This window comes from Antrostomus carolinensis, unplaced genomic scaffold (genome assembly GCF_000700745.2).
Source record: "Antrostomus carolinensis isolate BGI_N321 unplaced genomic scaffold, ASM70074v2 scaffold22061, whole genome shotgun sequence".
NCBI lineage: Eukaryota > Metazoa > Chordata > Aves > Caprimulgiformes > Caprimulgidae > Antrostomus > Antrostomus carolinensis.
The window spans coordinates 1,250-15,625 of record NW_010295110.1 but is presented as its reverse complement, the minus strand read 5'-3'; the positions used below and the strand labels follow the sequence as shown (position 1 = coordinate 15,625).

Sequence of the window (14,376 nt, the reverse complement as noted above, 5' to 3'; positions counted from 1 at the left end):
ATCCTGTGGCTGTGTGTGCACAAGTAAACAGGTAGCTGTAATTTATCACTGGAATGGCTTCACCACGGCATGGGTGGAAGCTGTAAACTAAATAATAATCTACCCTTCTAGATAATTTACACTTGCAAAGATTTCTAGTGTGCAGATAAGGTTTGTGTTTGCCAGGTTTTCCTTTGGTTTTGCCCCGACTAAAAGCACTTTTGTTCTGCAGTTTAGCATTGTTTCATTGGTGGCTGCTGCTTATAGTCATTTTATTTCTTTGCCAAAGGCTTGAACGTCTTTGCAGGATGTTCAGTTGGCTGCTGAAAGTTTTGACTGAGTCAATACATTTTCATCAATTTAAACTGATCCAGTTTAGTTAGTTGAAGAACTTTGAGTCATCTGTTGCTTCAGAAATCTTGTGAAGAAAAGGAACACACCTGGTACACTGCGTTATTAACAGATCAAAACTAATCTGAGGGAGCCTGAACTAGGCATTTGTCTTCTGCAAAACTCTCTCTGCTTCCGTGTGCTTTCTGTTCCCTCTGTAGCACTTTTATTTTAGATTAACGTTACTTATTATGTTTTTGAAATGTAACAAAAAGATTTTCAGCTAAGGCTGATTTGGCTGGGGGTTATGTCAAGCAAAACTTTCATATGTTCTAAGGTTTTTGCTGTCCACACTGTAAGGAGAGTTTTGGTGGTCTAGTAATTACAACTGCAGTGTGTTACAGTGTTCTGGGGCTTCTCATTTCTTTTGCCATGAGGACAAGTGTTGTACCAAGATCTGACATACTTCTACAAAGAGTAGATTTCTACTTTTTTTATATATATATATAAATAATATATGTATTTTGCTGAAGACCAGTGATGTTTTCTGTCTGTTTTAGTCCATGAAGGCAGCCCGCTGGGGGAGCTTCATCGCTGTGTCCGAGATGGTGTGAAAATCAATGTCCATATCCGCACTTTCAAAGGGCTTCGTGGAGTCTGCACAGGGTTTTTGGTTGCTTTTGACAAGTTCTGGAATATGGTAATTATTGTTCCAGCCCTTGATTTACAGCTGCTATATTGAAAAGTTGAAATTTGCAACAGATTTAAGCAAGCTACATTTTGAGAAGATTAATGTGATATTGTGGTTCATAAAGCTAATATGCTCTGGCACTGAGTGCTGGACTTAAGTGGTGCTTGGTGTTGGATTGGGACATGTGAGAGGTCCCTAAACATTTCAGAGAAGGTTTTAGGTAAGAGAAAAGCTTTGAAGTGTTCCCAACATCTTCAGAGGTTTTGTGTAAGAACCCAGAAAGGCAGAATATGAGGAATATCAGAAGCTTCCAAATCTTTCTCTGCAAAACACAGTCTTCTTAGAGCAGTAGCCACTTTTGTGTTTTCTTTCACTGACATGTCACTGGGATGTCAATGGGAAAATCTTTTCCTGGTGTTCCACCTCCTGAAGATCTTAAAAGGCAGTGGATGGAAAGCAGCTATTAAATATTTGTGAGCCTGGGGCTGTGAGAAGTTTGGAAATAGGTGGTGGGGGAAAGAATTTTGCAGGCAAGGCTCACGAATATTTTGCAAGTAATGCAGAATGAATACTAGGCATTGCTGGTGCTTTTGTACCTCAGCACAACTAAGATGATTAAGAAGCCAGCTCCAAAGCACAGCTTGTTCCTAGGATGGATTTTCTCTCAGACAGACCATAATTGCATAATGCCCTGACCCAAAGCTGATCCAAAGCTGCTTCATGTTTTCTTTTAATTTTGACCTTTCTGTTTATTTTTTCTTCTTCTAGGCCTTGACAGATGTGGATGAGACGTACAGGAAACCAGTAATGGGCAAAGCTTTCTATGCAGAACCTCAGCTCACGCTAACCCGGGTACGTAACCATCTCTAGTTTTCATATTTTTTTAGTATCTCCTTTTTCAGAGTAGTAAAAGGGGAGAATTGATTGGAAAACTGTATTTACATTTGAAATATTTTACCTCTTTTTATTACAGGTGTCTCTAAAATTACTTGAACTGAGGGGAAAATAAACCAGTTTTCTAACCTTTTTGAAAGTACTTTGGCAATAGGTCAGTGTTACAGAAGTTCCACTTTAGAGTTCCTAATATCACATCACAGTTGCTGCCACTGCTTAGTGCAATATGCTGATCTTTTATAAGCTCACTCTGTGCTTTTTTATTTATTTGTTCTGTGCACTTTTTGCACCCATGACTGCTCCAGTCCACATTTGTCCTACCAGGTGATCTGGCAGTGTGTAACTCTGATACTCATGTTCATGGAACAACAGTCTTTGTCTCCAGCCAATTAAATGTCTGTTTGGTCACTTGAATGTCTAGTCCAGGTACTGTGAAGCCCAAGATTCTGCATGTAGCTCCAAAGCAAGACACTCGCTAGGATCCAGCTGCAAAAAAAGATATTTGTGAAGTTGAGAACTGACGAGATGATAGATGAACTTCTGAACAATGAAGGGAAGAAATGTGACAGGGCTGTGCCTGTTAAATGGCATAGCTCTGGGCCTTCTAAACATCAGAGAAGCATCACAAAAACTTTTAAACAGTTTTATTGTGAGGAATTTGCTTTCAAATTCCAGCCATTTATATCGTTTTTTGGATAGATCCCACCCTTCCTTTTTTAAAGATTAGTTGTCATTATTCCTTTAGCACACTCTGACAGGGACTGGCTTTCCATCCTGTGGCTGGGAAGAGACAGGCTAACTGAGAATCCTTTTTTTTTTCAGTATTTCATAAAAGCTTGCCTTCTGCCAGAGTAAAAGCAGGTTTTTTTCCAGTTTTGGCACCATATGTTCATAGATTAATGAGTTCATAAAGTGCTTTGGATCTGCTGCTCTATGTTTTACTACTTTTCTGTTGGTTTTGGTCTGCTCACCTCCCAGAATACCCATGTGGCATCTTTTAGTTTGTTTTGGGGAACACAAAGGATCCATAATTTTTTTCAGTGTACACTGCTGATTGAATCCCCTTATCTCAGGGATTTGTGTCCTGCCTGAGGACACAAGGGTGGAAATATCTCTAATACTATTTGACATTACAAGAGCATTGGAGAGAGTGAGCTAATGTAGCAGCTTGGTAGCTTTCTGTTGTTTCTGACCACATTTAAATGCTACTCCACATCAGTATTGGTCTCCAGATTAAATTCCTCAGTGCTCACGTGAAGATGCTCATGCGCACGCAGGAGATCCATCCATTCACCTTGTGTCACAGTTTGACTTTGGCAAGAAAACACAGTATTTATTGCTGGTAAAGATTCTTCACTGTTGGTGTATTGTGAGCTCTTATTTGGGATTGTGTATGCAAATACCATGTAGAAATGCTGAACAAGCGGCCTCTCTTGTTTTGTGAATGTGGTCATATGCATGAATGTTCTTTTACAGCTGTTTGACAAACTCAAACTGCAGGAGTCCTCTGTAAAGAAGGGAGCCGACTCAAAGACTGTCTCAGAGGAGCTCGCCCTGACAAATGACTCTCAGACACTGGGACTGAAAGCTGGATCAGGACGAGGGAGAGCAGAAGATGAGCGTGAGAGACAGAGACGCTTGGGCAGAGCTGGAGAAAAGAAGACACCAGGTGACAATTTGCATCTGGCTGCCAGAGGTGAAGCTGACGTGGGTAGCGGGACTGCCCACACAGAGGGTGCCAGTGCTGGTGGTACCCGTGCAAGAAGCCAGTCACGGAGAAAAAGGCGGCCCAAAGTGGATTATCAGCAAGTGTTCACACGTCACATAAACCAGATTTTTATTCGCGGAGAGAATGTCTTGCTTGTCCATTTAGCACATTGACTTGGCTGCGCCTCTGTCAGTGTATTTATTTGATAGCATGAATTGCCACTGCAGCTCTCATTGCTATTTAGCATTCTCATTAAGTATCATGGTACTGTGACTGGTTTCCCATTGCTGTAACAAGGTAGGGGAAACAATTCTAACTGGAGCATCCTGAGCTTGATGCCAAAGCAGCCTCCTTAGACCTCTGTTGGGAGTCTCAGGACAAGGTCAGCAACACAGTTGTTTCTGTGAGATAAGGGAGGTAAGCGAGGATCCCACTGCTCCTTAAAAATAAGCTAAATGGAGAGAGCTGGAAGAGAATTTTGGTGTACCCAGTTATAGGAGCTGATCGTGGCACACATTTAAGGAGCTTAAGATTAGATCTCCACCTAAAATGAATCACAAATGCTATTTTGCATGTTCTGAGTAGTCTTAAGAGAAGATTGCTAATGAAACCAACGTTTTATCTGCTGCTGTGACATGATCTTTTCTTTTCCAGACATCATTCTGACAGTAATTTTGAAATACTCTATAAAAAAAGTGGAGAGACATACTACTGATGGCTATTAGCCTCTTCATAGTTAGCTCTATAATGCCCTGTGTGATGGAAAACTTCTTAATTGAAAACTGCTCTTTTTCTGTGAATGATGGCAGAACTTTTAATTTGGTTGCAGTATCACAGCTGCTGCTTCTATTTGTAATGCTGTACTTTAGCCCTGTGTCACTAGCAAGCAGCTCATGTAGCTGATCTGGGGGCCTCCATATTTGGAGTTTATCTGTGAATGTTGTGGATGCAGATGGAAAATTGTACTTTTATATTTCACCCATTTGCTACTTAGTGTAATAGTGAAGTTTGCAAAGATGTAGTTTATCTTCTCAGATGTAAGTGTTTGTGCTGAGCACAATTGTACTGTATCTAAGCACCTTTCAAGTTCCCTCTGTTGAAACTAGAGGTGTTGTGTCTCCAGCAGTTGTCACGGAGCAGGAGTCTTCTTAGGTCTTCCCTGTCCATGTGAATGATGTATCATCTAATTCCAGTTGAACTGAGCTTTGGAAGTGTGTCTACAGGTGTTTTGAAGTATAAAAGTCAAACTCAACTCATCAGTGGTTTTATTGTAGCAAAGTTCTTAAGCTACTGTAGATCAGGCCAGGCTTCTGCAGGTATAAACTGCTTTCCAAGAGCTACATGCAGAAGTTTGAGGGCAAATGAAGCTGTTATATTATCTAGTCTGTTCACCTAGTTGTCAGAGGACACTAGATTTCACGCTGCTGTTCCCATATTCATCTCAACTACCTTATGCTGTTCAGCAGCTCCACGTGTTTTAAGATGAAGTTGAGAAATTGCCAGGACAGTGGTTAGATCTGACAATTTTAATGCTTTATAGAAGGTCTTGTGTTGCATATAGAGATCATAAGTCCTCAAACTGAGTGACTGTACTCTTAATGGCATAAATTTCTGTTGCTGCAAATGCAGAATACTGCTTGTTTGTCATTAGGGGTATGTCTGGTGCTGGGTGAATTACAGAAGTCATTTACCAGGAGTTCCTGGACACACAAAGCAGCTGTATGCCTCTGGGGGAGCCTGAAACTTTTATGTCAACATTTCTGATGACACGGGGCTTGGATGGCTGATCAGCTCAGCCACTGAGCTGCAAACCCAATTTCAGCCTGGGACTGAAGTGCCTCAGAATAAAAAGTACCGTTGACTTAAATCAGTTTCATCAAGAGTGAAAAAAAGTAAAGCAAAAAAAGGCAAGAATATCTACAGTTTCTTATTATGCATAACTTTAGTGCTGTCATCCCTTCCTGCTATGAGCTGAGACTGGGCACTGAAAAGATTCTTCTCTTGGAGGTTCTTGTTTCCTCTCCTTTTGTGCTGTTCTTGTTTGTGTTCATGTGGTCTGCAGTTCTTCCCTGGGGGTTTTTTGTGGGTTTTTTGAGGGGGTTGTTTTTTTGTTTTTTTGTTAAATTTCTTCTCCTGTCACTACTTTGTCTCCTCAGGACATTCTAAACTCTGGTTTAGGAAGATTGTTCTTGTATTCACTCTGAGTTGTCCTGGCTTTCTGAAACTTTCCTGGTTGGCTTTCCATGGGGTTGCCAACTGACCAGACCCCTCACAAATTATTAGAAATATGTGAAGTTAGAAACAAGGCTTATTTCTGCTCCTGACTTCTCAGCAGCTTTTATTGCAAGTGACTATTTTTCTTCATTGTATTTGGTTATGGGTTGTTTTTTCCCCCTCTTCTTTCTGACTGGTTTGTTTTTATTTCAGTTGCTTGGGATAACTCTCCCTGCCTCTTCCATTCATGCGACAGGCTACTGGTTTTGACAGCTCTCCTCTTTCCTTCATACTTGACCAAAGAGTGTCACATCTCCACTCAGGCCAATGTACTATGACATCTAACTATCATAGAATCATAGAATGGTTTGGGTTGGAAGGGACCTTAAAGATCATCTAGTTCCAACCCCCCTGCCATCAGCAGGGAATTGAATTCTTGCTTTTCTTTACCTCGTATTCTCAATTCTCTTTGTCTGCCTAGTTTATACTGCCTTCTGCATTAAATAAGATACAACTACCATGAATGTTCTTGTGGCTGTACTGCCCTCTTACCTTGTCAGCTGACACTTCACCAAGTTCTCAGTTGCTACTTGAAGTCTCAGTGTTTCCTTTCATCAGAAGTTTTTCTCTGAAACCTTTCAGGTGTTTGTTCTTTCACATCTACAAGTTTATTTTTTTACATTTTATGAAAAATGCTGGTGCTTAGACTTGCATTTGTGCCTTGATTTTTATATCATCACTGACCTGTTCTTCCAAGATCATCACCTCAGTCAACACACCTAGATAAGAACTATACAGTTTGTATACTTTTTTTGCTCTACCTCATTGTTAAACTGTTACTTCCCTATTCTCATTGTTATCTAAGTTGGTTAAAATTCTCTCTTCCAATTTAGATTCAATGGCTTATTTGGTGGTTCTTCCTTTGCTTCCTGCTTCCCTATCCACCTCTCATTATTTCCAAGCTGCTTCCTAAATACAGCCTCTTCTACAACTTCAGATCTTCCAAAGTGTCTTCCTTTTCCCTTCTTTTTTCTGACATTGTATCTTTTTAAAGCCAGTTATCAAAATGTCTCTTTCAAGCATAGCATCTTGTGATTTTTCTCTCTTTCAAACATGATTGTGACTAAGCAAGTGATTCTGTATGTGTGTTGTCACTTGCATGTTTAATACATCAGATAAAGTTGCTCTTTAAATAAAATAGAATGTGATGTTCTGAAATGAAGCCTTCTACCTCACTGAAGTATTCATGTAAATCTGTTGAGTTTTGGTTTTTTTTAAAAAAAAAAAGAAAACAACTCTTGGAAACAAATCAGCTTTGGGGTTTTTTATTGTTTCTGGTTATTTCTTTTCCATGTTTTTCCAAACTCAGCGTAAAATCTAGGTTCTTTGTTCAAAAAGGTGTCTGCTCCTAGCCATTCCTCTGTTGTTGCAGTGTCACAAAGATGGTGTGAGCACAGACACCTGAAGTCATTATGCTGAAGAATGAGGAGTAGGAGCAGGGCACAGTCTTTAGAAGCAGAGAGCTATGCGAGAGTTAAAAAAAGCTATGGGCCAAATATAAATAAATCTCTGGAAAGGATCCACATACTCGTTGCAACCTGCCCAGTATTTCTAGGACATTGTTCAGCCTGGTGCTCAGCAGTGATTCCTAAAGCGTGTTTGTGGTGAGGTACCAAATTACTGCAAGAAGCAGAGTTTTCTGAACTACCTTTGAGGAAGTATTGTGATAATTTGAGAAATTTTTAGGATAATTTCTAAAATAGCAGACAAATCTGTAACTTGTGAAACGTTATGATGCCAGCTACAGAAACGGTGTAATGCAGTAGTCTTGGAATATGATGTCACAGATTTATCTCTCAGTGTCATCATGTATCTTTTCATTGCCCTCACAGTTCAGTAGGGAGCCAGGTTTCATGGTTACTTTAAGAGTGGCAGTTTTGTTTGGACGGTGATGTAGTTCTAGAGACCTTTGCAGATAGTCTGAATGGGCTTTTCATGGAACCACAGTGTAAAACCTTGCTGTGCTGCGGGGAAACTGGTAGGGAGAAGCAGGCTGAGAGCTGCAGTGTTACCCTACAGTTATGAGTATCATGGCTGGGATTATTTCTTGGGAAACTCTTTTGCATAGGTGCTTCATTTTTATCAAATACTTCTTAAACAGGGCTGTGATAGTAGAATAGATGAGGCCAAAGGTAAAAAAAGAGTTTGTAGAAGAGTGTGGTTTTAGTTCCTTCTCTCAACTTGACTGGTCCAGCTTATTAATTGCCTGAAAGTTTGTTTTGGTTTGTTTTTTTCTGATCTGGAGACAGGTACTTAGCATGTCCTCACCAGGTGAATACTGAAATAGTTGGTGAGTACTGTTTTCCATCTGCTTCTTGTCCTTCAGTTTCTGGATTCATTGTTTCTGATGCAGCTTTCCCTTCTGTAGCATTTGGAAGCAGGGCAAGGTCTCCCAGCAAGAGTAGGCTTGACTGCCTGCTGGTTTTTTTCCACCTCCCTAAGGAATATTACCCCATGTAGTTTTGAATCCAGGTAGCTTTTAGCTATTCTTGATTTTCATACTATTCTCTGAAGACTTTTGCAATTGTTTGGCCAGAAGAATTATTTATCTTAGATCGATTGGAGTAAACTGATTTTTTAATTTTTTTTTTTTATTATTTTTTTTTTTGCTTATTTTCCTTCCCACAGTGCTAAGTTTTCCTAGTTTGCTGTTGCAGTCACTCCCTTGCACCTGTGAATCAGCATGAGTGAAGAAGTGTCCAGGAAAAAAGAAGCAGAGAAAAAAGATGTCAGTTTTTTTCTTGAATTTGACATTATGTCCAACACGCTGCCCACACTTACCCTTTCTATTGCTCACTGGCACTGACCTCAGTGAGACAGGTGGAAACAATTATTTCACCCAGAATCTTGGAAGGAAAGGCAGCAGGAACAGCAAACTCTGAAAACACTCTGAGTTTCTAAAGGTGTGTATCTCCTGGTAAACTTTCTGTCTTTGATGAAACAGATCAGAATTATAACCACCATCTTAAAATACAAACTCTGCAACTGGATATAATTGGAGGGCACAATATTACACTTTCAGAGGCAATGCAGTGACGGTAGCAATGATGCAGTGATTCTTTCAGCCAGGCAAGCTCTTTTATGAGAAGCTGTTGAGTTCTATGTTAGTGTCTGCCTCAAAGCATCATTGCAAAATACTGAGAATTAATATGAAGATGTTTTCTCTCCTGCCTGCATCGCAAAGCGTAAAACATCAATGCCAGAGTATGCATCTTCTGCATCCCTGAGCTATTTCAGTTCATGCTTTCGCTTCCTGACATTAGCTTAAAAATTTGAAGTTTGTACTATAGCAATCCTAAGACAGTCTTTGCTATAACAGTATGAAAGGCTAACACTTACTAAAAATGATACTGGAAAACTAAGATATTACAGATTTTGTGGAATTCTTACTGTAATTAAGGTATTGCAAACCAATAATATTTATTCCTAAGGATATTATCAAGATGCACAAATGGAAATGTGTGAAGCCACAATTGGAAGAAGAGATAATAAAGAGATACTTCCCTTCTTCTAGTGAATGAAGATCACCTCCCTAGAGTGAGATAGTAATTTCAAAACTAATTCCCGCAGTTTGTGAGATTGTAGGTGGTCCTGAACAGGCTGAAATTCAAAGTGAATTAAAGACGCCCAAAAACAGAGCTGAAAAAGGCATGGCTGTTTGCAGACTTGGGTACCAACAGTCGTCAGTTCACAGTGAGAGCTTCTAGAGAAGCAACTCCAGCTTACAGTCCTAATGTGTCCATGCAGTTTTTTCTTGGCATTATTATCCTTGCCCATAAGAAGATGACAAATACAAGGGGTTGTGTTATGGTGTCCTGTATTGTCTTTTTCAAGATGCTGCAGTGTACGTAGTGGTGAGATCTGACTAAGTGGACAGAGGAAGATAGGTGGCCAGTTGCAATAGGAACTCAAGGGGAGAGACCTAAAATCTTAGTAATATCCTTCTAGCTAATGAACTAGAAGTCTAGCAACAGGAGAGAGTCAGTCCAAGCTGAGCTTTGTTTTAAATTTACCAAAACCATGAATACCTCAGTAGGATATACTTGGACCAAAAGATAAGACTGCACTCAAGTCTTCATTTAGAAACTTTAACTTGGTCAGACCTTTTTCCAGCAGTGCCTATGTCTCACCTTCAGATAAACGTTATTACAACTTTTTTTTTTTAATAAGTACTGCACTGTTCTTGTAGCTGATGATGTTAATTTCATATCTAAAAGGTGCTTTTAAGAGCCACTGTCATTAGAAGGAAGCACCCACTTTCAGGAGGTTACATGTCTTTTCTTCTATTCTGACTTAAAATCTAAGATGAAATTGGCAACAGGTGAATGCAAGTAAAGCAGTTAAAATTTCCTTGGAAAGAAAAAAACCAGTTTTTTAAAAAACCACAGCTTTTTCTGTCAGATGTTGCCAATATATCGGCAGGAAAAAACATCAGTTGTTAAATGGTAGAAATGTTGTGGAGAAGAACGTTACTATTTAAGAGCATCCTTTGCTGACATCTTTTTTACCCATTAGCAGCCTGAGCAGAAAAAAAAAATGAGGCCTCTTGGGAAGAGATAGGCAAAGCAGTCCAACAGCCCTTCTGCTGTTGGTGGGCACTGCAGGATCAGTGCCCTGGATGAAGACTTTTCTTGATTGGAAAAAAAATGTGTGTGATCTCCTGTAAGTATAACATGTACCTCTCTGTACATTTTCCCAACCATAGGCTTTCATGGCATGCTGAAAGAGGGAAAGCAGGCAGAGAAAAAGGAGGAGAGAGGAATTACTTGGTGATAGCTCCTGGAAATGGGAGGTTGGTTTCTAGCCCATACACTTTGGTGTAGTTTGGCCAGCACTGGGCAGTTGTGCTCTGTAGGTGAAGGGAGAGTATGCAGAGGCAGTTCTCAAGTACAGTCTCCTTTACGTTGTGAGCGTTTCACAGTGCATGAACCATCCCTCATAACAGACATGTTTGATTCTGCCTCTAAAATTTTGCAGAGGAAACCCAGTGGGGAAAAAAAAAACCCCAAGCAAATTTCCCTTTTTGAGGCAAGGATGGTAGGAGGTTTGGTTATCCTTGTTAGCTTCCTGGGGGTGCAAGAGAAAGGACTGCTTTGGTAAAGAAATATCTTGTCTCATGATGTTTACAAGACCTTTTAGATGTCACTGTAAGTGCTCTTGCTCTTAGCTGGTAGAAGTGAAGGCCTGTCAGGGAAGGAGAATGCCTCTGATGTTCCTGGATAACTATTTTATTAGCTGCTAGCTTCGTAGTGTACACTTGGATGACTTAGCTGAAGAAAATTAGTACACCTGAGACTTTCAGTCAGTCTTGCATTCGTTTAGAATGAGAAGTAGTTTGATCAGTTTGTGTAAAAACATATCCATCCTTTTTTCCTCTCAAAAGATCAGCGCTCTCCCTCAGGAAAGAAATGAAAGCCTCTCCTGCTCCTGTAGAGATTGCTTCTGATTTCCACTGCTTCAGAGCAAAGTGCAGCTGTGTCATTGTATCTTTGGTGTGACTGATCATTCTGAGATGAGAAAATGAGAGAAGTGTTCGCTTCCTTTCAAACTAAAATGGGCGTTAGGAGGGGAGCAGTTGTGTTGACCTTTTTTCAAATGGTGCATGCATCCAGTGTAGTCACGTGGATTGGGACTTGGTAACCAATTAGTCACCTATAAAACTTCCTTAACGAACCGCACAGGAGCAGCATGACCTTGCAGACTGACATGGGATTAGGAGTCAGGTGCTGACAAATTCTGACCTCTCTGCTGCCACTTGCTCACTGAATGGCCTTGGCAAGTCACTTCCCTCTGTCTCCCTTATGCTCCACGGCTGTAATATATCTGAGAGCAATCCTTGGCTGTCTTGCAAGGAATTGGGGAAGTAGTGAGTGCTATACAAGTGCCAAGTATTGTTACTAACACTATAATATGTCAGGTAATGCAGATACATAGATCATCTGTCCTCTTCAGGCACTTGACTGTTAGCCTTATGTCCCAGCACACTAAAAATGTGCAGGATATCGGGTACAATGATGCACTTCAGTCTTGAAATTACTTATGTCTTCAAGGTCAGATTTGGTGTCTTCAATATCTGTTTCACAGCTGCAATACCATGTTTTGGTCAAATGGTGATAAATGAGGGTGTAACATGTTTGTAATTCCTTCTCTGTCTTCCTAAATATTTTGTTTCTTAGGAAGCTGATGCTGCTATGAACATATTGAGTAATACTGACTTTGCAATATTCTGCTGTCCAGATATAAATGTTTATATTTAAAAGTGCTAAGATTGCAATGCAATAAATATATCTGTCTAACAGTTTGCTTAAAAGCTTTTTTTTGTGCTCTGTCAATATGCTTGTGTTAGTGATGAAGCTGCTGCTGCAGCAGTTGTTAGGACAGTTGCCTGGATGTGGAGAACACCAGCTTTTGAATGCTCTAGTCATGTGATTTAGGGGCAAACCGGTTATCTTTGTGTTCAAAAGTGTATTTATCCACAAAATATGGTTTTTAGAGTTGTGGAAAGGAAGTGAACTTCATGTTGAAGAAGGGTAAGAACTACTATTCTGATCACTGAGAAGTCTCTTACTTTAGTGTGTGGTCTTTCACCATGCTATCAAGAGATGGTTTTCCAGGAATTGGGGAGGTCCAGAGCCAGCATCCAAGCATCTAGTGGAGCGTGTGTGAAGCCAGTGGGGAACCTGACTTCCAGGAACCTGTTTATTCCTGTAGAAAATAATGCTGAGGTATTTGGATCAGAGATGCCAGCTATATGGATGCTGTGTGATGGAGATGTTAACATACCTATGCTCTGGAATTCAGATGTTTCCTAAAAGGAGAAATTCCCATTGCAACCTGGGAGCTGTTTAAAGAACAAAATCTGTGGTTTAAAGCCAGGAGCAGCAATATGAGGATGCATGTAATGAGAAGGATCAGACAGGAAATTCACAGAAGAGGTCTGCAACCCACTGACTTTTATTTGCATTTTAAAGTGGTGTTTTACACTGGGAGTCTGCCCTGTCTTCCGTGCCTGATGTTTCCCTGATGTCTTACAAGATGATTTTCAGTCAGTGTGTCAGTCTTGCTCTTTTAGATTGCAGTTCTGTCCTTTTAATTTACAAGTGCAAAGGACTTTTTCTTCGATTTTCATGCAGGTGCTTAAGGGTGTGTGCTCAAATACCTTCCTGAATTGGAGTCAAAACAGTTGATTAAGCTGCAGCAGTTGTACTCTCAAGCTGTTGGGGAAACAAGTTCTGAACTGCCACAAAAAAACCTTACCTGAGCTTTCCTCATTGTGTTTTACTGCTCAGAAATATTAAAATATAAATTCTGCAAATTTGCTAGTGTGGAAAAGCTTGTTAAAACACGGTGCCACCTGATCCAGAAACTTCTTTGGAGCATTTGAGCTCTTTCTGTGCTGCTGGGAGTGAAGTCAGATGGCCAGGTTAGCTCCTGACATGGGTGTGAAGAGCCCATCCAACCCTTTCCACCTGCTCCACTGTGAGTGCAATAATGTCTTACGTTGCTCCAGCTGCCTGTAAAGTAAATACCTCTGCTCTGTCCGCTAGCTTCCTGGGATCGGTGGTGTGGGGTTGTTTTTTTGCATGCAGGTGACATACATCTGGGCGTATTTAAGCAGACATTCTTCTCATATCCAGTGAGAGTGTTGCTCAAATTAAAAGAAAAATTATAGCTGGAGGGGTAAGGAAGAGTCACGAATTCCAGTTCTGATCTGAGTTACTCTCCTGGAGTTCTATAAAGTATTTACCTTTTCTTTCTGATGTTGCTTTGGCCCTGTTTTGAGAAGAGAGTTGAATTTTTTTAAAGGAAAAACTGGGGGAAGGAGACATCCCTGCTAGCTACAAGAAATAAGGTCTTTTCCGGCAATACTGGGATGGTTTCTTCCTGATCAAATGCTACCAAAATCTTCTGAACAGTTCTTCTCAACTTCAAGGTGTATCTTCTTGCTGTGAACTATTTATTATCCCAAACAGCGAGTTTATTCCTCAGAGTTTCTTACAAGTCTTGGAGGTCTCTCTCATCTTGGCATTTATGAGTCTGTCCAGTTATCTTCCTAAACACAGACAATTTCTTAGGTTTGATTATTAGGTTTCCACAACCTTGCAGCCTTCAACTCCTTAAATGATCTGAGTGATGAAGGGTATGTCAAAAATGAATTTTTAATAATACAGATCAGTGTGTTGCTGATGCATATGTTTGGTTTATGGGTCAGCCTGGGTGATGTTCACAGCCTGCTTGAAATCTGGACAAGTATTTGAATATTTGAAATAGGTAACATCAGGTTTCGGAGTTCATGGACAGTGGATATAAACTGAGGAGTGTGTAACGGCACCAGCTGCGTTGTGTATTCTGATATCTCTGGTCTGCCTTGGTTCTGCTGAATGGAGGTGTAGTTTTTGGTAAGCTTTGGCAAGATAATCACACCTTGGAAGATTTGTTTTCTTCACAACCCTGGGCCATGGGTGCAGCTGTCAACAGGAGAAGGTAATTGTTTGGATCC

The 14,376-nt window shown here is 40.4% G+C and overlaps 1 protein-coding gene across 1 annotated transcript; it reads left to right on the top strand.

The window, feature by feature from the left end:
- Window positions 1-869: 869 nt before the first annotated feature.
- On the top strand, window positions 870-3,775 carry LSM11 (LSM11, U7 small nuclear RNA associated; the record flags this gene model as incomplete). Its single annotated transcript, XM_010177875.1, has 3 exons — window positions 870-1,009; window positions 1,769-1,852; window positions 3,371-3,775. Coding segments are annotated over 3 exons (629 nt in total), but the record flags the coding sequence as incomplete, so codon positions are not given.
- Window positions 3,776-14,376: the final 10,601 nt, after the last annotated feature.